At 38.1% G+C, this 27,220-nt stretch overlaps 1 protein-coding gene across 5 annotated transcripts in view; it reads left to right on the top strand.

The window, feature by feature from the left end:
• Positions 1-4,289: 4,289 nt before the first annotated feature.
• CAMSAP2 (calmodulin regulated spectrin associated protein family member 2) overlaps positions 4,290-27,220 on the top strand; it is an 85,853-nt gene continuing 62,922 nt past the window's right edge. For 2 of the 5 annotated variants that reach the window (XM_057429278.1, XM_057429276.1), the window contains exons 1-2: positions 4,293-5,060; positions 16,041-16,300. In XM_057429278.1, coding sequence (XP_057285261.1) covers positions 4,922-5,060; positions 16,041-16,300 — 399 coding nt within the window. In that variant the 5' untranslated portion in view covers positions 4,293-4,921. Of the gene's footprint in view, positions 5,061-16,040; positions 16,301-27,220 lie in introns of all 5 variants that reach the window. The other 3 variants (XM_057429279.1, XM_057429277.1, XR_008974900.1) reach the window with 2 other exon arrangements.

Raw genomic sequence — 27,220 nt, 5'->3', positions numbered from 1 at the left:
AATTTAAGAGACAATAATTATGTAACTATTCTTGTACTTTTATTATCGTCCTGCAACAGGAAGAACATAACTCCCCTCTAAAATCATGCACTGAGAAAACTCCTAACTTGCAAAAAAACACATACATGCATTTCAGTAATAATGCCAAAAAAAAGTTTAATAATTCAGAGACTCACTTGATAATAAATACTTTAAAAAATAATTTCTTCACTCCTGCAGTTCTACTGTTTTCACCATTACTCATAAGTTTAAGAGACTGGAATATCAGTAGTTCAAGTTCATAAGTGATCCTATGCTGTAATAGCCTTACAGAATCATTTATAGATTACCTGTTCAACCTCACATACCCAACACCAAACCTGCTAAAGCACATTTATGAAGGATTAACACTGGGACATGACTGCTTCTAGGTCTGTATGTTGACAGACTGACAGTACCACATTAAGCTGTACATGCTGCCTCTTTGCCAGAGGTTACAGGCCACAGGGCACACCCCTCCCATCAGCCACTACCACATCTACTGTGACTGATATCCTCTAAGCTAAGGCAAATAGATGGGATCATCTTAAACAGGCACATCTGATAGCAGCAATTAAAGATAATTATCCCCACAGTGTTATTCCTAGTCTTTTTTTCACCACCAAGCCTGAAGCATTACACAGCAGAATACTTGTTAACTGCTGTGTTTGTGGATTTGCCCTAATACAACCAACTGAAAGGGGAATGTTTTAATACCTTTTGTAGGTAGCATGATAAATTGTTCACTAAGGCCAAGTCTGGCTACAGACAGTGCCACAGCAAAGACAGTAATGGCATTTCTAATTTCAAACATTTTACCTTTATCATCAACTACTGTGAAGAATGAAGTTATGCATGAAATCTTACTCCAGTTTGAACACACACTGTAATCTAGCACTGGCCTGAATTTAGTCTAAGGGCATCTTCTGTACATGACCTCTTCAGAAGTCAAGTAAATCTTAACAGAAGTAGGAAAAAATCAAACCCAAACAAAACAAAAAACTATCTCCCAAGGTTATGACTATTAGTAACAACTGCCATCCACACTATTACTCATAGCTTCATGGTCGTATTTGTGGCCCACACTGACTACAGGCTTGGTACACCCACTGTGTAAATGGCTAGACACATGACAGTGAAGAATCAGGTTTATGATGTAATTACATGATAAAACTAGTCAAATGGGTTTCTAATTTGGGGTAGAGGGAGGGAGAGGAAAGGAAAGGAGAAAGAAGGTAAAAAAAAATATGTATGTGTGAGTTGCCTGTTTTAATCTGTAACACTTTGTCTTTCCACTTGGAATGAACTTCGAAGTATAAAACACTTAGCAGCAGAAAGATTGCGTACAGAAAAGGTTATCGCTATTTAAAATATTTGAGGATAAACAGCAGCAGAAGTGGACGACTCCTCACTCAGTTTTTCTGTTTATCTACTCTGAAAAATTAGAGCAAATTTTAATAATTTGCCATGTTGACTGCTGGTATCTTTGATGATGCAATAAGCAACATTGCATTTTAGCATGTCTGCAGAAGCAGAAGATCTGGCACAAGAACTCCAGCAACTGGTGGCAATGTCTTCTTTTTCACTCACACATATTTGATTTTATATTCATACGTTCACTTCTAAGAGCACTGAACAAATTAAAAAATCCCACTTAGATTGCAGTTACCACAACACAGCTTCTTTAGATTTTGTTCTGTGACCGAACAGGTTCCATCGGCACAAAGGCTCTGCACCCACAAGAATTTCTGCACTTTAAATTAGACTGGTAGCAATGTTGTATGTACCTACCCATAGTTGTATCTATTGCCACTTTTGAGATGCATCCCCTAAAACAATATTCACTTTTAAAGTAACAAGAGGCTTGTGATTGCAAGAATTTAGGACATATCTGTATTTGCTTCAGGGAAGTGTCACTAGTGTCAGTGTCTGGTACAGTGCAGTTGTATATGTGATGTTTTGCAAGTGCACAGGAACAGATGACAAATACAGGAGTACATTAAATATATGCAATGGCTTCTTATTTGGATTATGACATGTTTCTGTAAGAAAGCTGTTTCTGAAAGCTTCATGTTATTTCATAAGCACTAGTTTGTAATCTTTTGCCCTAAAGGTAAAAGGATCCTATAGCCATCATACTTAAATGATCAGCTTATAGTCTTCCTAACATGTTGTCCTGTAGGCTGATCTAATTTTTTGGTATTTTATCAGTCATATGAAAAATAAATGAGTTGGAATCTAGGACTTGTTTTTTTTTCTAGCTCTAATCATGTGAGGTTTTAAAGCATAAGAATTCCAAGTGTTTGATGTTAAATATACAGGAAGAATTAAACTCATTTTCTAGTGGCAACTGTAAAAAAAAAAGAAATTAAAATAATGTCTAATATAATTTATTTCAAAAGTATATATAAAAATAATTCAGGAAAATGTGCAAATGTAGGTTTTACTTTAGTTGTTGAAAACTAAGGATATACTCCTCCTGAACAGAGAACATTTTCTCAAGTCATACCTGTATGTTAATTTGGTATTATTCGTCCCATTTCTACTGTAGAGGATCTGGGAATGTCAGTCATAAGTGTGCTAAAGCAAGAATTTCTAAACTTTCCTTCTCCCCTCCCATTTGCTGACTACTGCCAGCAGCAGCTCCTAGTTTTGTAACTAGCTATGTACCACTTATGAGAGGTATGCATGACAGTTTGGGAATTCCATCCCAGAGAGCACATTGGGAAATACTCAGCAATAATCTCTTCAAATGCTGACCTCCATAACCCTTTAATTTTCTCATTCCTAGTAAATGTAGATTAATGTCAGTAAATCTGCAAAGTACACTATGACTTCATCATCACGGTATTTGTATAATTGTGCACATGAAGTGCTAGAAGCATACGCAGCCTTGTAGCAGTGGAAAATCTCTGTCTAGATCAATTCATAGTCCACTTTAAACACAAAGAAATAAGAGTTTGGATAAAATACTATTTGAAACCTTACAGTATAATGCTAAGACTGTGACTAAATATTCTTTTCCAGACTCAGTGGGGCTGAAAAAAAACCCAACCCAACCCAACATAAACCAAACCAAAATCCAACCCACCTCAGACTGCATCAGTGGGAAGACACAATTTACCATAAGACGGGGAGGTGAACCAACAGAAAAAGCCCATTCTACAGGCAAGTTAGCTGTACTGATGTAAGTCAGAAGTGGTCCTTCAGTGACCCAGTACGTGTCCAGATCAGCTTCCTTAACTGCGTCACCACACAGCTTACTGGAGCACCCAGGCTGGCAGGGAAGGAGGGCACATTTCTACATTACACCAACGTAATAAGTATTTGTTGCCAAAAAAGCACAAATTTACTACTCCCTGGCACTGCGGCTCCCACAGTTACATAGTGGCCATGCAGAGCAGAGGCAGGGCCTCCCCATCAGGGTCACCACCCTGAGGCTGTCACCAAGACTGCCACGCCCACAGACCCGCACCTCCAAGCCAACTCATCCCAACAAATGCAAGTCATTAATCACCCAGGTACTAGTTCCTACTGTGACTAATACTTATTTCCACACAGGCCGCTGTTAAAGTGATTTCACGCATTTCCAAAACCAGCCCAAGTACAGGTGAGCTGGGCAGCAGATGGTCTCTAGGGCTAATTGTTACCACTGCCTGCTATTACGGTTATTACGTGAGCAGGCCCTGAACCATTTTAAGGCTCTCTCATTTTTTCTACCCGGGCATTCGAGAAGTTATATATAGACGCAGTTTAAAAGAGGAGGGACCAATTCACCAAGAGGGACAAGCCCGCTGGCGCGGCCCGGCCCGCAGAGGTGGCCGCAGCCCCTCAGCCCCGCTCGTACCCAGCGCTGGGGCCGGTCCCGGTCCCGGTCCCGACCTTCCCTCAAGAGCACCACCAGAAGCCAACGGCCGCGCGGGAGAGCCCGCCTGGCCCCGCTGTGGGCAAGCGGCGGCGCCGGCAGCGGGAGAGCCCCGCGCCCGACGGACACCGCCCTTCTCCCCACAGCCGGGGGCCCCCTTACCGGCGGGAAACACTCCGCCTCTCTCTCCTGCTGAGCTCAGCCCGCCCGAGCACCCCCAGACCTGACGCAATGCCCATCTTGCCCGAAACCAACACCCGGCACGGCGCCAAGAGCCCAACGCTGCGGTAGGGGCGCCATGTGACCACCGGGCGGCTGAAGGCAGCCCGCCCCGCTCCGCCCCTGCTTCTGGCGCCCGAATTGGGAGGCCGTGGCGTTAGCGCGTGCGCAGCCGCTTCTCGCCCGTCCAGTGCGGCAGCTACGGGTGGAGAACCGCAGCGGCGGCGGCTGACGGGAGCGCGTCGCCTCGCTGAGAGGCGGCGGGGCAGTGCCCGGGCGCTGGGCAGCGGTAGAGGAGCCGCCACTGTTCCCGGTGCGCTGCAGGTCGCTGCTGAGACGTGACGCGGAGGGCTGCGCAGGGTTTTGGGGCTGGTCCCCGGCGTTTTGACATCTCGGCGTCTCTGCCGGGGCCGGGTAGGGCCGTATCACGGCCTGCTGCGGTTGCGGGGGCCTTGCTAGCGGCCCCCGACCTGCGCCGAGGGGCTGGCGGCGGCCTGGGGAGCTCAGCCCTGGCCCGAGGGTCGCCCCAGGGAAGCGGGGACCGGGGCCACCGGGGGCCGTTTTTCGGAGGGTGGGGGGCGGCGAGAGTGAATTGAGACAAAGAGCGAGGAGGAGGAGAAGGAAGAAGAAGACACTCGGGCTCTGCTACATTCCTGTGCGGAGGAAGGCGGGAGGCGGCGTTAGCCCTTTACGGACAGCTGAGTTCAGCGCTGGCCTCAGCTGCTGTCGGCGTATTTACAGACGTCTCTCCCGGCCGCGGGAGGAGGAGGACGTGGAAGAACCATGTAAGTTCCCAGTTGTCAGGGGTCCTGTGAGAAGATGGGGGATGCCGTAGACGCCAAGGAGATGAGGAAGACTTTCATTGTTCCTGCCATCAAACCTTTTGACCATTATGATTTCTCCCGAGCGAAAATCGCCTGTAATCTCGCCTGGCTAGTAGCCAAAGCCTTTGGGACAGGTAGGTGGCGTCTTCTTCTTCCCTTTCTTTGATGCTGATTCCTGCTTGGTTGCTTCGCTCCCGAGGACGTGCGAGTCCTTCCCTGGGGAGCTGGGAAAGGGGGGTAGGAGGTGCGTAGGAAATGGCTTTGGTCTATTCCCTCATCTTTAGTTCCCTTTATACCTTGTGGGTTTTTTTTGTGTGCTTTTGATTTTGCCTTTTTGTGTGTGTGTGTTTTAATTACCTGTAGTCTTTTTGGAAAACCACAGTTTCTGTTGGCAAGTAATTTTTGTGTATTGGCGTTACTGCAGTTTTATTTGAGGACCCAAACTCTGTAAATGGTGTTTTATTTATTCCCCGGGTCACACTTCTAGAATGCAAAAAAGTCTTAAACAGCCATGTAATCCGTGTTTGTCTGCTGTTTCGATAATTTTCCTAGTGTTGCTTTAAGAGCTGAATTGGGGGCTAGCAGTGGAAATGGAAGTGTGCTGTTTTGACATGTGTGACAGTAGCCTGTAGCTATTTGAGTGGTTAAGCAGTAAGAAGGGTTTCACGAAAAAAGAGTGTTTAATGCCAGGTTTTGGCTTGCACAATACAGAAGGCTCTCCCTGTCTGCAAGCCTAAATGGAATTGATTATAATGCCTCCGAAAGGCATCACTGCTCTGTCTTTGAAAACCTGGGCCTTGAGGAATACCAGACCTATTATTCTATGCCTGAAATACTGTTGGGCCTTGAGGAATACACCAGACTTACAGAAGTCTTCTGAGGGAAGGATTTTGAAAACTTACCAAGCTGTGGCTTTGTTTGGGGTTGTTTTTTTGTTGTTGTTGTTTGTTTCTTTGTGGATTTTTTGTTTTATTTTGTCTGTGGTTTTTTGTTTGTTGCTTTTGTTTGAATATAGCTGTAGTATATCACTTGATGTATATCAGTTGATGCTCTACAGGTTAAAAATAAGATTTTTCTTTGAAATTGAATTACAAAGTAACAGTCAATATTTTTACCCCTATTCTTTATAGAGTAAGAGGAAAAGGTTCCTTTTTCTGGAATTTTGCACCTTTTGCATTTGTTTAAGGTCAGAGTATTGTTATGTATTTGAATGGGGTTAAAGGTGTACCTTTATGGTGCCTCAGGGAGCTGTTTATATTTTACATGATGCTTCCCAAAAGCTGCTTTCAAAGTGGTTGAACTTAATGAAATTTCAGTAAGGTCAGTAGCTATGGAAATAATGTTTGTCACTTCAGAAAGAAGAAAAGGATCAAAATACTGTTTTCATATAAAGATTTGTCAATTAACTCTGTTTAATTTCTTTTGTGAAATCTGGTCAAGTATATAATATTTTTATGTGTGCTTTTATTAGCTATGCAGACATAAGAGATAAAATCATAGTAGTGAAAATTCTTGGAAGACATTGATTCAGCATTTTCAGAGATCTTTTTAGGTAGCTGTCTTTTTAAGTAGCTTGGTTCTATGGACTCTACTCATGGGATTCTGGGTGTACAGTGCTTATGCCATTATATAACCCAGCATTCTAACCTGGGAAGTGTTTTCTACTGGCGTCTTACAGATTATCAGCCTGTGGTTGAAATGTCTTGGTTTATATTGGTTGAGTTTCTATTGGATGTGTAAAGCAACTTGCAGGGTACTTTATTCCTACTTTCTATAGAAAGCATGATCCAAAACAAATTCCCTTTAGTCTTTCTCTTCATTACCATGGTTGTTCTGAGACTGACAAATGAAACATGATTAGAGGAGATAATAGCTCCATCTGCCCTCTAAACACTGCCATAATGTAATAGTAGGAGGAGAGGTAAATATACGCAATTGTAGTGTTTCTGATCTCACAGTTCTTCCACTAGGTTAATATCAGTAGTAGCCTCGAAGAAGACTTTGTGGATGAAGTTAGGAAAGACAGTATACAAGACCTGCATGTCTGCAATACAAATGGTTCCTTTATACTTGGAGCAAAACAGAACTGACCTTCGCCTTTTTCAAGAAGGAAGCTTGGGGTTGCTAAATTATTTTAGTTCTTTGGAATAGATCAGAACCTCAGTCATGTCTTATCCCTGTTGTGATATACATTTGTATGAAGGAAATAGACAGGATGATTAGTGTGTTTATGGATGCTGCATTTTATTTCTTTTTTTATCCCTGAAATGTTGGAATTCCTTAAGTGGGCTGGGGAAGCAAAGAATTTTTTCCCCACCCTCTCTGAAATAAATTAATGCCATTCATTTTGATTAATGAAAAGTCTGAGTTGTTGCCATCATGTATTTACTGAAAAAAAAACTAAATCTTTATATCTATATATCAAATCTATATATCAAGTGGGCATATTTTTCAATAGACATTTCACATTCTTAAAAACAAAATTTTAATACAAACAAAATTGTGGATACAGCTTTGCTAGGTGTTGTGAAGATAACTTTTTTCTAAGGGAAAAAAGATTTTTTTATATAAGTACTGTTCGTTGACATTTTATAGTGACTTTTTGTGTTTAATTGATGTCTCTCAGTGCCCAAAAACTGAGACACCAATTGCATGTTGTTGTTGTCTTCAGTGAAGCTGCAAGAGTAGACTCTGGCCTACAACAAGGCAAGTCAAAGCAAGTTGTCTTATTAATAAGGTCTCTTAAGAGAGGAAGGGTATACTGACAGTTGTCAAAGGCATCTTGTATGATTATTATTTATGTATTTTTGAAGAACTGCCAGTTGAAGACAACATTCATATTTAAGTGTAGAGTGAGTGCAGGATTTTGTGCCTTGGTGTTTTGCTGCAGGTATGAAAGTGGGAATGTTTGACCTTAGGAATTAAAATTGCAGACACTAAATTGCAGCATTAACTTCCAGCGCTGGGAGTTAACCATTTCAGTATGGAAAAGCTGCTTTTCAAAGAGGAGGTTGTTATGCTTCAGCTTAAAAGTATAATGGGACATAATTCATAGGAGTATTTTAAAAAAGGTCCTGATGTTGTGTTACTCTTTCCTTTGTATTACTAAAACAATGGATGTAGATTTCATTATTTTGTAGTGTGAAGTTCTTGTCTTCTCAAAACGTGGCTGGAAAGCTCGTTACCCATCCACTATCCTAAAGACATGCTGAGCTAAATATACATCATTCCTGACAGATGTTTGTTTAGCCTGTTTTTTGAAAATCTCTAATTACAGAGATTCCTCAGTATGTCTGCTAGACAATTTGAATCCTTATTTACCTCGAGATGTTAGAACAGCATGATAATCTTGATATCTTTTGCTACACTGTAAACGATTAGTTATCCTATTCCTGGTGGATGTATCCTATTCCCTGGTGGGCATCTTACCTGTTTATGACATCTTTCACATGATAAAGTGTCTTCTCTTTGTTCTGCTGTTTAGACAAAACAGGCTTTTTTTTTTTCCAACTTCATTTTTGTAAGTCAAGGTTTTTTGGGCTCTTTTTGGGTGTTTCAGTTTTGTTTGTTATTTTTTGTTTGGTTGGTTTTTTACCTGTATTTTTTCTGTGGTAGGTTGAATTCTGTACTTAAATCTAGATCTAATGGGCAAGCTAAACCCTTATCAGTACAGGGTAGATTTGAAAAATTACTTCATCTTTCCAACCTGTAATACTCTCGTTTATTCACTAGAATATGATGTTTGTCACTTTTGCATCAGCCTAGAACTGTTGACTCATTCAGTCTGTGATTCACTGTAGCTCCATATCTTTCTCTGCAGAACTGCTGCCTACTCAGTTGTTCCCATCTTGTAATTGCACAGTTGTAGGTTCCTGCTTTGCAGCTATACTTATATAACTGCATCCTATTTTCAAATCACTTCTATCACTTATCAAAATCATCATGAATTATAACTTTATCCTGGAAAATGCTTTCAGTCCCATTGTAGCTTGGAGTTGCTTCTCTAGAACCACAGTACAGATGAAGGTACTAATTTTTGAACCTTGACGTACACATTCTTCCTGCTTGATAGGGGATATCCGAGTACTCTTGGAAAATTGTTTTTCAGGCAGCTTTGCATCCAATTTTTAGTTACTGAGTTAAGACTATGTGTGACATGCATGATTCTCAGAAAATTATGGGAGTAATTTTAAACTCAAATCTGTTGCGGTTCTACTGTTCATACAACATATTATCCTGCTACAGTAGTAAATTTCATTGGTTTAGCATAAAGTATTTTTGACAGCAGTAAACTAAATAAAAGCTGCACAAATGTGAATGCTTGTCCTAAACCATGCTGTGTTTTCTGCAGTCAAATAAAATAGCCCATCCACCTTTCAACATTAAATTTATCCTTTATAGATGTCTGAAGCAATTGATTACAAATTGAATCATCTTTAATGAAACATTACTCAAGAAACTTAAAAATAGGTTTCTAGTGTTGATTATATTTCAGAATTCATATGCAGCTATTTATTGCTGCTTGCAGATGTTTCTGTCAGATACACAATGTTAATTTCCTCCCTTCATGGTTCTACTGGCAGCGATTTTTAACTAAATAGTCTCGTTTGTTTTGCTGACTTTTGCAGGCCAGAACAGCTTTGAATCTTTTCCTAGCACACCAAATATCTTTACTTTTACTCAGTTTGGCAGCTAACACAAAAATGCATGAGATTTGTAAGTACAGAAGCAAATTTTTGAGAATCTTGTGAGGCAATATTGTTTTAATAGATTTCCATCATTTCTTGAAATTAGGTGCTTGCAAATTGGTGCTTTCGTCAATCCTGTTAAAATAAATTGGTTGGACTAATAATCTCCTGAGGTGGTGTACTTAAAAGTTGATCCTATCACTCCTTTCTGTAGAATACATTCAAAACATGGTTTGACTGTGGATCGGTTTTTAAAAGTAAATAAATAAAATTGTATGAGCTTTTGGAACTATTAGGTTTGATACAGCCATCTGAGGTTGTAGTTGGTGCATATAAACACAGGGCTCTTGAGTATTTTTGCTGATTGTTCTGGAAAATGGGGCTGGGTTGAAAAACTTGCAAGGCATTCAAAAGATAGCCTAAGTCCTTCTTACACATGCACACGCATTTCCCCCTCCCCCTTGGAGAATACTTAACTACTGGTTTGGGTGGTAAATTTGTTATTTTTCTACAGAATTGAAATGTCTTGGCTTTCTCAAAAATAAATTCTGAAGGTATTAATGCTATACAAATTTATTTCTTTATTGCTAGGGTTAATTCTAAGTCATTCTTTTGTTTATCAAAACCTAAATCGGTATGTAGGCTTCAGTACAGTAAATGTTAAACTTTCCCATTTTAATAGGAAATGCCTCTGCCAGTCAAATTCTTTATGCTTTGTGAGTAGCACTTCCTGTTGTGCTGTTGAAGACAGAATACTGGATGGGGTCGATGGTTAGTGTGACCCAGTAGAGCATTTCTGATGTGATTCTCAGGGTTCAAATAAATAACTGAAATCTGGGTGGGCTATGAAGGGAGAGCCTGTGCATGTTTTTTCCTCAGATGTTTTGTGATTTTGGTTTTTTGTGTTTGTTGGTTTGTTTGCTTTTCATAAGGTATCTTTTATAAGTGCAAAACTGCTGTCAAAGCAGTGGGTAGTGGTTAATTTTTTTTGGCATCTAGAGGCAAGAGGGTAGGGTCTGTTCATTCATAGTACTTCCATGATGTTAAATCTAAGAATCTCACAAGATCATTTTAGTTAGCTGAACAGAGTTAAGAATTGTGATAGTGAAATTGCTTGCTATAAATTTATAGAGGTTGACCATTTAGACACTTGCCCATAGGCAGAACTATGCTTACGGCATGCTAGCCAAGAACTATGTAAGTGGCAAATTGATTCAACAAACCAAAAAGTAAAAACTCTTTCTATATCAACTGTGTCATTTGGTTTTCTGCTTCCCAATTCAAAGTCTTGTTTCATGATTTCTCTTTTTGGTAGCATCAGCTTGCTTCATTGGTTACTAACATGATGTAAAACTTAGAACTGGAGTACTCATCAGCGCCATTGAAGGTGGCTTCAAAGTAAAATAGCAAATTGAAATGTCTTCCTCTTCTACTAAGGCAACTACAAAAAATCATCAGAAACAAAATAATACAAAGCTTGCTTCTCTGACCTGTTCTCAGTCCTTGAACTCTTGACTTTCATGCAAAGCTATGCTCTCTTGTGCCCAGTTGGCAAATGGGGCACCAGAATTCTTGTTGCGAAGTAGGAGTCTGAATGAAGTAACTTAACACTGTTGCTATATGGCAAAAGCATACCTTTGCTGCCTTGCAGAAAGCTGTCAAGTGATTGAGTCCATTAAGATTTGGCATACATTTTTCAACTAGTTTGCACTAGGAAGTGATTAAAGGTATTAGTCAGAATTTTCATAAAATAATTCTGTATTAAGTCTCAGTCTTGCACAATTTTTTTCCTTAATGTCTTTGTTGATTGACGTCAGTAACCTGTAAAAATTGAAGGTTTCTGGGCTGAGGCTTAATGTGGCCTTGTGGCTCTCAGGAATGATCTATATTTTAATTAGCCTACAGTGAAACATTTTAAATTGATTATATTATCCTCAGGATTAAAAAAAGAAAAATAAAATGAAACCTTGTTGACAAAGACTTCTAAACTTTTGGACCTCCTTAATCAAACATTCATAAACTTGGAAGGGTTCAGTCTTGTAAATTTGAAAGACTCGATAGTCGTGTAACTCAAGGGATTGTAGTCATGTGTGGAAACTTTAAAAAAAAAACAACCAGTTTATTTTTAAAGAAAGTATAGACTTTTCATATTAATAAAAGAATTTTTTCCTAAAGAGGAATTCAGACTATTCTCTAAGGAGTAATTCACACTGAACTGAGCAGAGAATTTTGTTTATAAAACAGATTTTAAAGGTAAATTCAGGGGTGGTAGCCATGAATTATTTTTAGAATATTCCTTCCATTTAAAAAGTTCTGTTTAAATGGAAAGTTCATTTACAATTCAGTTTCATCGTGGGGAGAAATAATAATCCCTTGTTTGCATTAAAGCTTTTTTTTCTCTAAAGAGAGCATATGCAGAACTTTTCAGTCCATTGTAATATATGGAAAAAACACCTGAATATATGTTGAACACTCTTTTAAAGTTAGCCTGATTATTAAGTTTACATTGTTGTTTTTGGCTAATGTGGTATTTCTTTTTTTTTTCCCTGTGTGTTGAACTTGTACATAGCTTCATTTATTCTCTTCACAGTTCAATATGAAATTCATTGTTAAACTACATTTTCTTAAGTGCATACCCCAAAAAGTTTTCCAAAATTGAAACCTGTGGTGCTGTTGACAATTTTAGAAAAAAAAAAAAAGGGTAAAAGTAGTCTCTGGAGATTGTCCAGTTTAACCTTCTTCTCCAAGAAGAGCAGGCTTCAGAGTTAGAAGAGGTTTCTCAGGGTCTTGTCCACTCAAGCGTTGAAAGTCCTCATGGGTGGTGGTTTCACAGCTGGGTCCTCAGGCACCCTGTGTTTGTGCTCTGCTGTTCTTGCAGTGAAGAACTGTTTTTACTTCTATCCAGTTGAAATTTTCCCTGTGGCAGCGTGTGGCCACTGCCTTGTGCCACTTCACAGTCCAAGTCTGTTTCTAAAACCTGCCCACTGACTGCTGGAAGGGATCCGCCCAGCACCTCTCCAGCAGAAGTAGACCCAGTTCCCATGGTCTCATCTGTATTTTATGTGCTCGACTCCCTGAACTCTGTGTCCTTGATGTATCTCCCTAGCATAATCCTGTGCTTTGCCACAAATTTCAAGGCCAAATGGCAGTTTATGGCAGCATGTGCAACAAGGTATTTATTTCAAAACTGTTCATTGACTTCAAGTTTAATCTTAAAAGATGCTTGTCAAATGGGTGAAGGAAAGGGCTTGGTAAAATGTGTATCTTGGGAATTAGTGTTAAAATTCTTCTCTGCCTAGTAGAATTATTTAACAATCTGCAGTCCTGCTGGAATTGTCAATAAAGGCTTTTGACCCTGTTGGTTGGTCTGTGAATCTGCTACAAACTGGACATAGCCTTGAAATTCTCCTCCACAGGACTGCAAAGGCAACACATACCGGCTTTGGAAGGGCTGTTAGTTTGAGACCAGTAACAGGAAGAGTTTCCTCCATGTCTAGGTGCTGTGCTTGTTTTCGTTTGGGTTCCCCCCCCCCCCCCTTTTAAACTGTAACAGATATGAGAACACAGTTTGAAACTTCTATCAAGATCTGTTCTGATACCAAACAGTTTGATACATGTTATAAATGTGGAAAAGTACATGTGGTTCTGTCTGTGAGAAGGGAGTTGTGACAGGAATTTTTGTGAAGACTTCTGATCTTGTTACAGCAGGGATTTTGCGTGCTTTCACGTTTTCTTTTTACAAATTCAGAGTATGTCTGTAGTCACAGTTTATCTTCCTAGCCCCTTGTTTCTGTATTCTGATTCTCTAATAAATTTCTTTTCTTGTTTTATTTTTATGAACATCAGGAAGTTTCTATTCCAGATTTGTTTTTTGTGAACCCCAGTGAAGTAAAAAAAAAAAAAAAAGGAAAAAAGGCATACATCTCACTTTGCTTTTGCTGTATTTTTCAGAAGTTGAAATGCTGTTCACAAATAATTCTGTTCCTCCTGGATAGTTATCATCTTGTTTGGTTTGGGGTTTTTTAGTGTATTGAGGGTTTTTTTCATTACTAAACCCCAGTAATAGCATATTTTCATGATAAATGCATTCACTGCATCTTACGTTGTCACTTTAAGGTCTGTTTCAGTGATACTGAAGATCAGAAATTATTCATTGACAGGTGATGAGTTATTTTCTGTCTTTAGTTTTATTTTCTGGCTCAAATTTTCAACCTTGAAACCTGTCATTGTCATTTAGGCTTTTTTAGGTCTTCTAAGAAATCACCGATGGCTTTAATCTTTCTCCCTGTTCCCCCCCCATTCCATCTAACTTCCTATGCGATTAAAAAATGGTGGGTTGGTATGTTTCAAAGAAGGCAAAATCTGCTGCCTGTGCATTGTGTGATGTTAAAAAAAAAAATAAAATTCTAATGCTCTCTAGCTTGAGGACATAGCATGAAGATGCTTTTAAAGTTGGTATTTGGAATTGGAGAGGATTAAGTTATATGAAGAATGAGCTTCTGATTCCAAGATGGAGATGGATCATGAGGGACTTCAGAAATAATAAGCTTAATACTGAAATAGCCAACATATGGACAAACAAGGGAAAGAAAGGACAGGAAGAATTGTGATAGATGGAAATAATACCTAGGGAAAGAGGCAACTAGCAGCTCATGGAGTTCTTTAATTATAAGTGCCTTTTCTAGTCTTGAATGACTGTAGGTCCTCTAGACCCAGTAAGTGGGGCTGGGAAGTGGCAAGAGAATACGGCAGTATCATTGCCTGACACTAGTGTGGGTTTTTCTGTTAGTAGTTTTATTATTATCTTGAGAAAAAGTCATGTTGTTAGGCTTTAGGCTTGTATTGTAAAGGGCGATGTAATTTTGCTGACAGTGTGTTTTCAGTCTGTATTCTGAAATAGAGCTGTCAAGTTTCTAGCCCAATTTAGGCTTCTGGTTTAAGCAAATTATAATACCTCTCTTCGCCTTGATATTCTGAATTAGCAAATAAGAAGCGATATCTTTTTTTTTTACTATCCTTCTTAACACGTACTTTCTTAAATGTCTTATTTCTTTCCCTTTCTGCATTCTGTAATGTGTATCTTTTCCTTTCATAGCTAGAAGGCAGCTAGCTCTTTCTCCCAAAGCCTATAATGGAAGCACATAAACTGCAATAGAATATGTATAAGGAAGAAGATAATCTGTCATTATCTTGTGATGGCATGTTCTGTTTGTTCTCTGTCCTGCTCCACCCTTATTGGGCTGTTTACTCCACCCTCTGCTTCAAACCTTGTCTCTTAACCATCTATCCAGATGAAGGCAAAGGGGATAGGTACCTAGAGTTGCATAGCTATTTTCCTAAAACTTTTTTTTTCCTTGTAACAATTAAATAGACTTTCCCATTTGGGCCCAGGAAAAGAAACACATGGTCTTCATCCATGCTTATAATGCTGTTGGCTTAACTAATTTGACAACAGTGGAGAGTGAAATTCTTATGCAAGGAAAATGGAGCATCTTGCAGTATCTCTGTCAAGAAAGGTGAAGTGTGAAAGCATGTCTAAGTTACTTTCCACTTCTCTGGTGATTTAATTTAATTTGATCTAGTACCATACAGAATTAATTTATAACTATTATTTTTATGGCAGACAACTGTAAATATAGTCCGCCTGTGTTGTGTTATATACAGTATTTGGAAAAAATGTTACGTTGTCTTGCAATGCTAATTTGGGAGGTAAAATCTCAGCATAAACTTTACAGAATCTTGCATACCTTTCTGTGGGAGCTAAGCCACTTACCTGAAAAAGGAAAGCCACAGTTCTAAGGGAAGTCAGTTACACACATGGGCAAATAATAATTCATTATTTTTTCAGAAGAAAGCTGACAATATTTTTTAACTTTTCCCATTATTTTGAGCCACTGGATTGTTATCAGTCTGTGATGCATGATCTTTGAAATACATAGTATAGTAATCAAATTTCTCTTGCATACATGAAACCTAGAAGGATGCTGAGTGGAAGGTGCCCTTTTTATCTCAAATTACTCTGTGCTAAAATAGAACATTCAAAGTCAATTCTATTTTTGTAATAGGGACAGGGGTTTGTATTTAAATGGGTGTTGTTCTGCCTTTGTATGTCTGACTATATAATGTTATGCCAAAGGAAATGAAACTGTTTGGGCATGTGTTTGGAGAACCCAGAACACTTTCAAGTAACAATGCTGTAACCACAGGTTAGCCTTCTAGTGTGGCCTTTGCAGTGTGCAATTGGTCTTGAATTTTTCTTAAGTTCCTATTTGTAGCTCAAATGCTACCTTTGTATGCAATTTTCCCTAGCATTTTATGTTATGATGACTGATAATGACTCTGGTCTTCCCTTGACTATGCTTTCTTTAACATAAGTTTGAGTTCATACATATAAAAAAACCCTAATGCTGTATCTTTTCTTTGTAGAAAACGTTCCACAAGAACTACGAGAACCATTTTACACAGACCAGTATGACCAGGAGCACATTAAACCACCTGTTGTTAACTTGCTGTTGTCTGCAGAACTCTACTGTCGTGCTGGTAGCCTTATTCTCAAGAGTGATGCTGCAAAACCACTTCTAGGTCATGATGCTGTTATTCAAGCCCTGGCACAAAAAGGCCTTTATGTTACTGACCAAGAAAAGTTGGTGACTGAACGAGATCTTCACAAAAAACCAATTCAGATGGTGAGTGATTAAGACTTGTATGTTATATTTCTTCTGTTCTTCTGTGTACTCCCCAAAACTACATACCTATCTTTTAACCTACATCATTATGCTGAAGAATTTTTCTCAAGAGTTAAATGTGATTTATTACTGGCAGGGTTATGATTGTTTTGGTTTGTTTTTCCATCCCCTTATACTTTTCAGTGCAGGTGTATTTCCTCTGTACTAATGCTTGAAACCACCTGTCATTCTGTTTAAGTGTTAAATTTTTAAATATAGCAGTGACAATATGATCACTTTGATTTCAGTTTTACAGAAGTGACTGTCATTGAACATTTGTGTTGGAAAAGTGGTTAGAAAATAGTTTGGGGGTTTTTGCTTCTTATAAACATCTTTGGTTACAATTGAAAAAGAAAAGGTTTTAATGACATAGGCAAGTCAATAATAACATTAAGAACATTCAGTATTCATCAGTTAGATATTAAGTCAATGTAAAACATAACTATATTCTTTCATGGGGACTTAATAATGTCTTTGCTTTATACAGCTGCTAATTAAAACATTAGTTCTACAAATGAATGATTTATCATTAAGCTCCTAAGTGATGGATTTTCTTTGTTTAGAGAAGAATTAAAAAAAAAAATCTGTAAAAAGGATGGCTACATGTGATTGTTTATAAAATAACAGTACGATAGAATGATATTCAGTTGTGTTTGAAGTATTTAATTTTTTTGCCTTTTTATTGTTTAGTGCTTTATATAGAAAATATATAAACATGAAGTGTTTTCCCATTTGATCCCTTTCTAGAGTAGTTGTAAGCGGCATTGCTCTCAGAGTTGTCAGTTGAGAAAAATACATTGGTATTCTGTAGTTTGGTTTTCTGCTTTTTAATTCAATCATTAATGTTGCTTAAAATGCATTTCAGTAGCAATTTTGTATTTCCTCTGTGCTTGAGCAGCTGTTTGTGTCTTTCCTTGCCATGTTGTTTAGGTATAGCCCAGCAAGTAGTTATTCAAGCATCAGTGTTTTAGCAGATTGACACCCCCAGATTCCTGCTCTGCCCAGGTCACTTGTCCATGCTCTAGTACCACCAACAGATGAATGATGCTGTTGAGTTAGTTCACAAGCAGCTGGGCTGTGACAATGGGAGGGAACACTGGAGTGGAAACACAACTGGCTTGGGCAGAAGAGCAGCCATGTCTGAAACAACTGCTACCAAAGGAATGGCTGTGAAATTGTAGTCTCAGTACTAATAATCAGAGCCCAAAAGTTTTTATTTGTCATGCCATGCTCACATCCCTATGCAAGTTCCTAGCAGGAGAACTACATTTCAGTTGGGAAATTTCAACTTTTTTCCTTACTATACAATTAATAAGGTTGACAAAGAATTTCAAATATGGCTGTTGTAGTATTGCCAGTCTTAAAATTATCCTCTTGATGTCTTCCTGTAACTTTTCCTACTTTTCCGTGTGTCACAGTTTCTAGAAGTCTTACGAAGTAAAATGTATATCCTGGTTTAGAGCATGGAATGATTTTTCTTTTTAAAAAAAGTAGACCATAAAGGTTGCATATGTAATTAACTCATTCATTCCTCTAGCAGGCCAGGTGGTGTTGAACCTGTGTTCAGTGTAATTTAGAGTAACGTAATTAAAAATAGTATGGTAGTCTTTGTCTTTACTAGCCTGACTTCCCCATGAATAGGGGAGAGATGCTGCTGTTAGAGGACACCACCTCTAGTAATAGAGACTATTATCTGCTCAGATGTACTGTGTTTCTATTGCTGAAAAAAGGGTGAGTTTATTATGACAACCAACTATGGAAAGAGATTTGAGTATGGAATGATTTAATTTTACTTGTGCTTTATAACGTGTGTAGATATGGTCAACAGACTTGGAATTCCTTGCTATTGATTGACTGTTGATTTACTTCATGTGTGACTACTTACTAAAGCAGGCATGTTAAATCTTGACCTTTTCTGTTTCATAGATAGCTAAAACAGTCTTTTTTAGGGAGCAGCTTATATTTTTGAAGTCTTTGAAAAGTCTAGGAAATGGACGTATTTCTTTATGCACTGGGCTTGGAATAGATGGCAATTTCCTTGTTAGTCATGACTGATTTGGCTGCGTTAGTATCCAGTTTGAGAAGCTGCAAATTCTTACGTTTGTGTGTATGTGTGTACATATACACTGCATGTATATATGTACATATACATTGTATGTATGTGTAAAAATAAGTTTCCTCTAGTGGAATGGGATTAGGAAAGAGGAATTTCATGAAATTAACAAATGATAACAAAAGCTTCTGTTAAACCCTCCTCTTCATAGCGATAGGGAAGTCCATGTAGAGTCTGTTTTGGTTTAGTCTTTCTTCTGTTAGGATTGTTCACATGTCTTATGTTTGTCTCATGGGTAAAATTGAAAGCTAGGTTAGCCTTTAGGCTTGTTCTGATTTAAAAACTTTGTAATTGAAACTGTTCCTGAGAGATTGCAGCTTGTGCTAACACTACAGAAGTATTCAGTGGTATCTGTGTTTCTGTTCTCCATGTATTGCAAGCTATTAAAACTTAATTCTGTGTTGATTTTATTAAGTCTTCTTAGTTGATAGGATCATTCTACTGCCTTTATTTTTGGTAGGGGAGCAAAAGAACCAAATACCATCTTACTACTCTGCAGGTTGAATATTATATGGCCTTAGACTTTAAACAGGGCAGAAATAGTCTAAAGCTTGGAATTGAAATGGTGTTGAACCAAGCACCAGTGTATTTTTCTGATGAAAATTGTACTTCAGGTCGGGAGTTCAAAAGGAATTACCTGATGCTTAAAAAGTTTGAAAGGCAAGGTGCAAAAATATGAGTAAAACTATCCAGTTGTTAAAATTTAGTGACTAGAAAAATACAAGTGATTACTGAGTATATAAATACTGTCTCTATGAAAATATGCCATACTTTTAAATATTTCTTTGTGTGGAAAAAAAATAGAAGCTGGACTAAGAATAATACAATCAAAAAGTGTAACTTTTGTTAAAATTCAAACTCTGATTTGGAAAAATACTGTTGTGTAAAAACGTCAACCAGCTGAGCAGCTACCTTCAATTTACACTCATGTATAGTGATTACAGATAGTACTATAAAAAACAAAACCCCCAAAACAAGAACTTCTAAATCCTGCATATGATTCCATAATTGTCAGCCAAGATATGAAGGGAATAACAAGTTCCAGCAAAACCCCAGCAATAAGTCCATGATAGCTGGTGGGATGGAATATTGCTACCTCCCTAATTTTGAAATGTAGTTCATGTGTATGGGGTTTTAATATAAAAAGTAGTGTGCTGTCATCCAAGTTGTTTATCCATTTAGCTGCAAATTACCTCCTTACTTGAAGATGTCTTCTGTGAGAAAGTCTGGCAGTAATTCTGTCTGTAGCAGTTTGTGAATCTGGGCTATAACTGAGTTATAATTAGGCATGCCTGTATTACCTTTTTAGTGGTGGTCAGAAATGTGCATTTGAGGCAGATTTTCATACTGCTTGCAGTTACTGCCCTTTTGGCTTGTGTTGTTAAGTCATCTTGGCAACCACAAACTGTTTCTTTCAGCCAGTGCACTGGAAGACTGGATCTAGGATTGCATCTACATTATGCAGCCCGCTTGCCAAGGTGTACGTATTTCACTAGACTAGAGTAGAGCTGGTTGAAGTGAATCCCCTGAGGGACTAGAGGTGATTCCTGGGACCTTTGCACCAGTTTTGCTTTTGTATTGCGCAGTACTAGTTGCTAAGCAAAACTTAAATGAAAGTAAGGGGGATTGATAGTGCTGATTTTGTACCCAGAGTTGGAATCTGGGTCTCTTTATGGGTAAGATAGCAGACAGTGAGTGGTTAACTCCTCTGGCAGTCCAGACTTTTGGTCTCTGACAGACTCTATTCATTTGAAATGACAGTGTCTCTCATCAGTGGATTATTTCTCCTTGATGAAGGACCCAGTTAGCTTGCAGCTACATGCTGCAGCCTCTGCGTTTTCGTGCTGTAGAATTCCTTTAACTCTGTAGAGCAACAAAAACATGTACTAAACATTTCGTAGAACAAAGAGAAGATGTGGCTTCTGCCCTGAAGAATGTTTTTTATTTTTTTCAGTTAAGGCATGATATAACAAGTTTTCGTTCCTGTGCTATTGTGAATCACTTGTTAATGAGGGCATGTAAGAAGAATTTGCAGTTACTTGACTTAATCCCATAGGTACCGTAATTTGTTAGTTAAATTCTAATATTCTAGATTCTAATATTAACAGATTTGTGATATTGAAGCATCTTGCATAGTAGTATGTTTTACAAAAGATTGCTATAATAAGCAAACATAGTGGTGAAACAGAACCTGAGTTTAGTCTAATGTGCTGCACAGAACCATTCAGCTGTGGTTTGGGGCTTGAATAATGTAATCTTTAGATGTTCTGTTTCTAGACTCATCTCTTCACACATTTCTTGTAAGATTCTCATTTGCTTGAGAATAATGATCCAGTGGTTTTGCTGGTCTTGTGTTAGATGTAAGATCACACTTTAGTCAGCATTGCACAAACATCGGTTTGATACAGTAACATGGAAACCAAGCTCCTTCATGCACAAGGTGAGGGAGCGGTAACTGCTTTTGGCCGTGGTAACTGCTGTAACTCTTCAGAAAGTTTATTCTGCTCTTACCATCTTAACTTATATGTTCTATTAGCTTGTTTCACACAGCTTGTGTTGACTCATAGCCTGGGGATTTTGTTTTGCCAGCTGCTTGTTTTTAATTGTTAGTCTTGTATCCAGAAAATGCTTTTTCTCTGTGTCATGTAAATAACAGCAGCGACTTCATGGGTTCTGTGGTATGTTTGTCTAGGCTTTAGTGTGTGCAAAGCATACAGGTTATTGGTGTTAGTCATAACTATGGTTTGTTTTATTTCTGTAATTTTTATGGGATTGAAGAATATCTTAGTCTGGGCCTTACTGTTTTCTGAAACTGACTTCTGAATATGTACTACCTATGCCATTCTTTGGCATGTGTAAACGATTAGCTTGACTGCAGTCAAATTGAGTCATTTCTGTGTTTCTCCAAGCCAGTTGAAAGAAGCTGCAGGTGAAATAAAAATACACAATTAAATGGCTCTATGCTTACTTTTATTCATAAGTATCATAATGTATGAATAGCTGAAAAGAAAATGGCAGTAAAGGACCATTATTTATTAGAAAGATCTTTCGTGGGAGAAAATCGCCATTTTTTCTTAGAACATCAGTTTTGAAATCTGCTTAACAAGGACTGTCTGCAAATAAAGGTAGAAGCTAACTCCAAAAGCTAATGTAGATACCCGTCTCAGGAATTTGTGGAAGACATAGGTAAACACAAAATCCTCTGCAGCATCCTTCGGGTTTTCATGGAATGTTGTCCGCTCAAGTTGTGCGCAAGTGTGGCAACTAGTGCGGAAGGTAGCAGAGCTACTGACACCCAAGTTATGTCATAGGGAGCACAAAGTATGTTTTTTTTTTTTGTTGCTCCTTCCCAGCAACTCTGATAAAAGATTGACCCTATCCATTGCTTTCATGTTTGCAACTCTCAACACAAAAGAAAACCAAAAGCCTTTTATATTTCTCTAGCTTTATTTTTTATTTTTGTGAATTCTTTTTGTTTCCTGTATCCCTAATTTTACTACAGAAATCAAGGTAGGAGTCTGGCCTTATTCAGAGTTCCAGCAATGTGTCTGACATTTCAGTTTTGTATCCCTAAGGGTTCTTACATGGGAATTAACAAAATATGAACTTTTTATGAACTCTTGCAGGATTCATTTTAGTGCAGAGCTGTTGAATAGACTGTGCTTCTTGTATCGCACTGAAAGCGTGTTCTTAGAACTGACATAAAATCTGCGCACTATACAGAACTGGCCTTACATTTGCCTTTGCCATATGAACATAGTAGGCAATGTTCAGAAATAGCAACATATTCTCATGTGTATTTTAATGTAAAACTGTGACACGGTTACATCTAATGAACTTTTTACTAAAATGGGAATATTGCAACTCATCTTCCAATCGAGGTACATGATATACAAAATAAGCAAAACTGTTGCTGTTGATATGATGACAGGAGATAAAGTGTACGTGTACCTCAAGACAAGGTAATACCTCCCAAAGTCAAGTCTCGTGCCTTTCATGAGAAAATTAAGCAGTGTGTCATTATTGGCGGTTGTCTGTCTTACTCACTTCCTTGCTACTTAAGAGCATGTGAGGGCTGAAAAGAATAGTCGGTATTCTTCTGCCTAGCGCAAACTACAGTTTTGAACCAAAGGGCTTCTGATAATATTCTTAGTTAGTGTTCTTTCTTATGCTGCTGTTAACCTGGGGGGAAATAAAAAGGGGATGGTGATGGTTCTTGAAATAAAAATAAACAAAACCCCAAAACAACAATAAATAATAACAAAAAAAAAACCCAACAAACAAACCTGAAAAACAGACCAAAAGTACTGGCTCCCGAAGCCCAATAAGGAAAACCAGTTAAAAGGAGGTATGAATTATGAAAATTGATAGTATGAATTAAACTCTGTGAAGAATGCCAGATGCCTTGTAGAAAAGGGTCAAACACATCAGGAAGTATTTTCATTAGCCTTGAAGGAAATGTTGTTTTGTTAAACACAGTTTACGAACATTTTCTTCCTGTTTCAACAGCACTGTTTAATGTGTTTCAGATTTTGGCTGTTGGTTTGCTACTGTGAACTATGTTTGTATGTCTTCATGTAGAAAAAGTTACTTGAATAAATCTTTAGGAATGGTCTTACTTCTGCTTGGTTAAGTGTATTAAGTCTGCTGTATAGGGGAAAGCTAAAACTCTTGCATGGTTGAAGCGGGCAGTTACTTAGTTAAGAGCACTGCTTTCTTCCTATTATGGGAAATAGTGAGCTGCTTTTAGCAGGAGGTGTGTGTCTGTCATGTAAACATAAGGAGAGCTTCACTACCAGCTCCCTGTAGTACATAGAGCAACCAGGGGACAAAACTGTACTGGCTGTTGAGGGAATGTAGTTTGTTCTCACCATAATCCAGCAGCTGCTCCAGTTACAGTACAAAAGAACACTGCGAATGTGCATTCGTTAATCTACACACAGAGTCCTGGCACTCTGCCCTCATTTGTCAGCAAAGAGCACACTGTCATCGCAGTGGATGCATCATAACATTAAAATCTTTGTTCTTAAGAACTGTGGAATTTAACAACATTATGGGATTATCTTTTTTTTTCCCTGAAGTTGAATGAACAAAATGTTGCAAGGTCTACGTAATATGTCTGGTCTTTGTTTGACACTTAGGGAAATAGCAGTGCACTTGAGTCATTTATATGAAGTAGTAGGTTTTCAGTGAGCTAGTAGGAAGCTTTTATTACCTTGCAGAAATATATCTCCTAATTACCCAAAGCAAAATGCAGTAGAATCGGTTCTATGTAAATAAACCATTTTGACACTTGTATTAAAACCTTATCTGGTAACTTGTTAAACTATTTGAGTTATAAATTGGCTGTTTAACAAATTGTCTGTCTGCTACAAATGTGGAAGATTGTTAGCTTTTCCCATCCATCAGAAAGTCATTAGGAAGGGTATTTCTCAATATAAAACATATTTTAGCTTTCCTGAGCCATGAATCTATGACCAGTGGATAAATAGAAAAGTCTGTATCAGAAAGATGTCCTACAACTTAACCTGTTGTTTTTTTTGTGTATTGGAGAAAGCTATCTTTATCGTAACTTACATAATCATTTAGCAGTAGCTAGAGATCCAGATCAGTCAGTTGTCAAGACTGGTGACATCTCCCAAAAATTGGAAGCGCAAAAGAGCTCTTTATACAGTGTAAGTTGGATGTTTGAAACACAATTTAGAATATCTAATCGTATTTATGAAATTAGGATGTACAATGTGAAGTGTGTATTGAAATTTCTTTAAAGTGGTTTGATAAAGAAGTGGCAGGTTAAAAATGAATCTCTGGGACTCGGGGGCAGTGAGGGCTCTATTTTGTCATATCAACAGTCAGAAGAACTCTGCCATCTCCTTCTTCTAAAATATTTTCTGCAGTATCAGCCCTTTGTTTTATCTTGTGTCTACTATGAACACAAACAGGCTTATTCCCTTCCTTTTTGCATCAGCCTTTGATGTGTGAGTGGGTAATTTCTCTCCCTCACTTGTTTTCCCAAACCTTATCTTCATTCCAGGTGTCCTCCATTTGGTGCTAGTCTGTCTTAATAGATTGTGCTGAACCCTGGACCCAGGATTCTAACTGGACCTTGTCAGGGCTTGTAGGGCACAATGGATACTGATGCATTTTTTGCTAACTAGTATCTGCAGTTGCCAGTGACCTGTATGTGAGCTGCCCCTGCTGTGAGAGCATGGCATTCATTGTATGCCCACATGTGAGTGGTTATACTGGCTGATGTCAGATAGTGTCACCTGATCAGTGATTTACTTACATGTTCTCCACGTGGGAGCTTAATGCAGACTTTGAGTTTTCTCCATCATAATAAGATTATTTTGAAATGGAATATATCATATATTAGTGACATGTGCTTTGGTGGAAAATACCCTGTGTTTGATTTCTCTTTTTAAGGGCATGCTTTGAAGCATTTGTCAGAGTTGTCAATTCCATAGAAAGAATCCTGTAAATCTGTGTGCTATGTTTCTGTAGTACAGTTTTGTGGAGGCAGCCAGCTTTTATAAGGAGCTTGATTCACTTTTTAGAATCATGTTACATTAACACCTTTGTTCTGTGCAAAACCGAAATAAAATTAAAGTGGAATACAGGACTACGTGGGGTTACAGCTCACAATTTTGAACAGGTTTTACTCTTTTTTTTTTTTTTTTTTAATATTTTGGGGTTCTTTTTTCCTCCTTACCCTCAACTCCCCCACTCCCAGAAGCAAAACCAGACCTGTCTAATGATATTTAGATGTTCCCTGTAAAGACATGTTTGTGTATGTTGGGTAAAACAAATCAAAAATGGTGTGACTGCCCTTCTTCATGGTAAAATGTGTGTAATAGATAGGTACCTGCAAAGAAATAGATTCTTTAAATTCTTGCTTTTATTATTTTTCTTCAGCAACAGGAACAAATAGAGAAAAAACTTAAAATAGTATGGTAATGATGGAGTTGTTGAAGAAATATGTATATAGACACTAGCAAAAAAACTGCTAGAGAGAAGAAAATTCTGATGCTGGAAGTCCTCCCAGTTAATTAACCTGCTGAACTTGCTGTCAGTTCTAGTATAATAACTAGGCAATAATGGCATCAGTCAAATTATTCCAGTGTCTTCTAAGGTGTTAAGGGTGTCCGCAGGTAGTCTCTAGTACATTTTTTTTTTTTTTTTGTTCTCTGTATTGCTAGTTAGCATCCTGAATTGTCTTTTCTCTAAGTCAGCACATGCGTATGCCTAAAAATTCTTATTTTTCCAAGTCAAAGCTGTGGGTGGAAAAACCAAACCTGCTGAAGTCGTATGTACTCTCCACCACAAAACAAAACAAAAAGATTAAAGTAATAATACCTGCATGCCTCTAGGCATAGAGATAATTTCTCTGGTGTTCCCTAAACATGGGGAAACTGAGAATTTATGTCACAGGGTGCATGTGGCTTGGTATTATTGGCTTGTACTGATTATGGAGGAGGGTGAAGGATAATGCAGCCTTGCTTGTTCTAACAAGATCTAATGTCTTAATGACTTAAATACAGCTAAGCTCCTATCGTACATACGGCTGTAGTGTGAATTATTTTAGGTTACTTAAACAACTTTAAACCTTTCCTCTACTAGAGTAGATGGTACCTTTTTGATTACTATAGCTTGCTTTTTTTATTTTTTTTTCAGGTAAGGTGGTTCCATTTCCATGTGCCTTATTTGATTCTCTTCTTACCCTCCCAAATTTAGAGGGAGAACTGATCCCTCTACTCCTCTGATTCATCTTCCTCCTTAGCTGCTTTACCCATAAATTGCCTTCTCTTTAAACCTGATCAGCAGTGAGGTTTTCTTTCCCGGTCACTGGTAAAAATAGTAAGAAACGTCAGGCTTCTACACCACAGGGATGAGTTTTCTTGGAAATACTCATTGGTGATTCTGTGCTCAGAGTTATGTTTTCAGCTTAGTTAACAAGATTATAGAAAAGTTTAATGTATCTAGCATTAAAAATCCTATTTAATCAGAATGTATTAGTATCATGTTAAATGCATTGCACTCATAATGGCAGTCTTAAACTTCTCAGTTACGCTTATGAGTGAATTGAAAACATGTCTTATGTTCTATAAATTCATGTTTTAATTAGCATTATCTTTATATTAATCATTTATATATATATATCTATATCAAGCTGTATATTGCCTTTGAAATCATTTTGCATGAGATCAGAAGAAGGATGTGGGGCCTGAATTATTTGTGTTCGGTTTGACTTTGAAGAAAAAATATATCTATAGTTGCATTTCTTCTAGTCTTTTGGAATGCTCCCAGTGTTCTTAGGTATGGAAAGAATAGCTCAATATGCACAGCGAACTTGTCTTTACATCTTTTTGTGAGTTTAAAAATATAATACTTTTTCTTTATTTGCTCTAGACTCTGAGATAAAGATTAGGTTATACCTGAAATTGGCAGATTTACAGATAATCCAAAGGTTATCAGTAATTAATAAACATTTTGGAAGGCGGAGTTAGAACTCTCTTGAATAAAGTGAAAGGTACTAGTAACAGCTTGGAGGTCACTATACTTGTATATAGAAGCAAGGTGTTTCTCTGTAGGCTGTTATTTCCTATCCTTAAACACAATGAGAGTCCTCAGTTAACCAAAGAACTGAGCTAGCAGCCATCTTTTTAAGGCTGAAACCTTGGACAGCAACACAAAAGCCTTCCAGCACTTAGTGTCACATAAGAAGGTACTCCATTCACTGGGGTGATACCTTAATGTCTCTCCTACCA

This window comes from Pezoporus wallicus, unplaced genomic scaffold, assembly GCF_028554395.1.
Source record: "Pezoporus wallicus isolate ANWC-B61680 ecotype Strahan unplaced genomic scaffold, APGP_CSIRO_Pwel_v1 contig_593, whole genome shotgun sequence".
Lineage (NCBI taxonomy): Eukaryota > Metazoa > Chordata > Aves > Psittaciformes > Psittacidae > Pezoporus > Pezoporus wallicus.
This window is presented reverse-complemented; position numbering and strand designations above follow the sequence as displayed.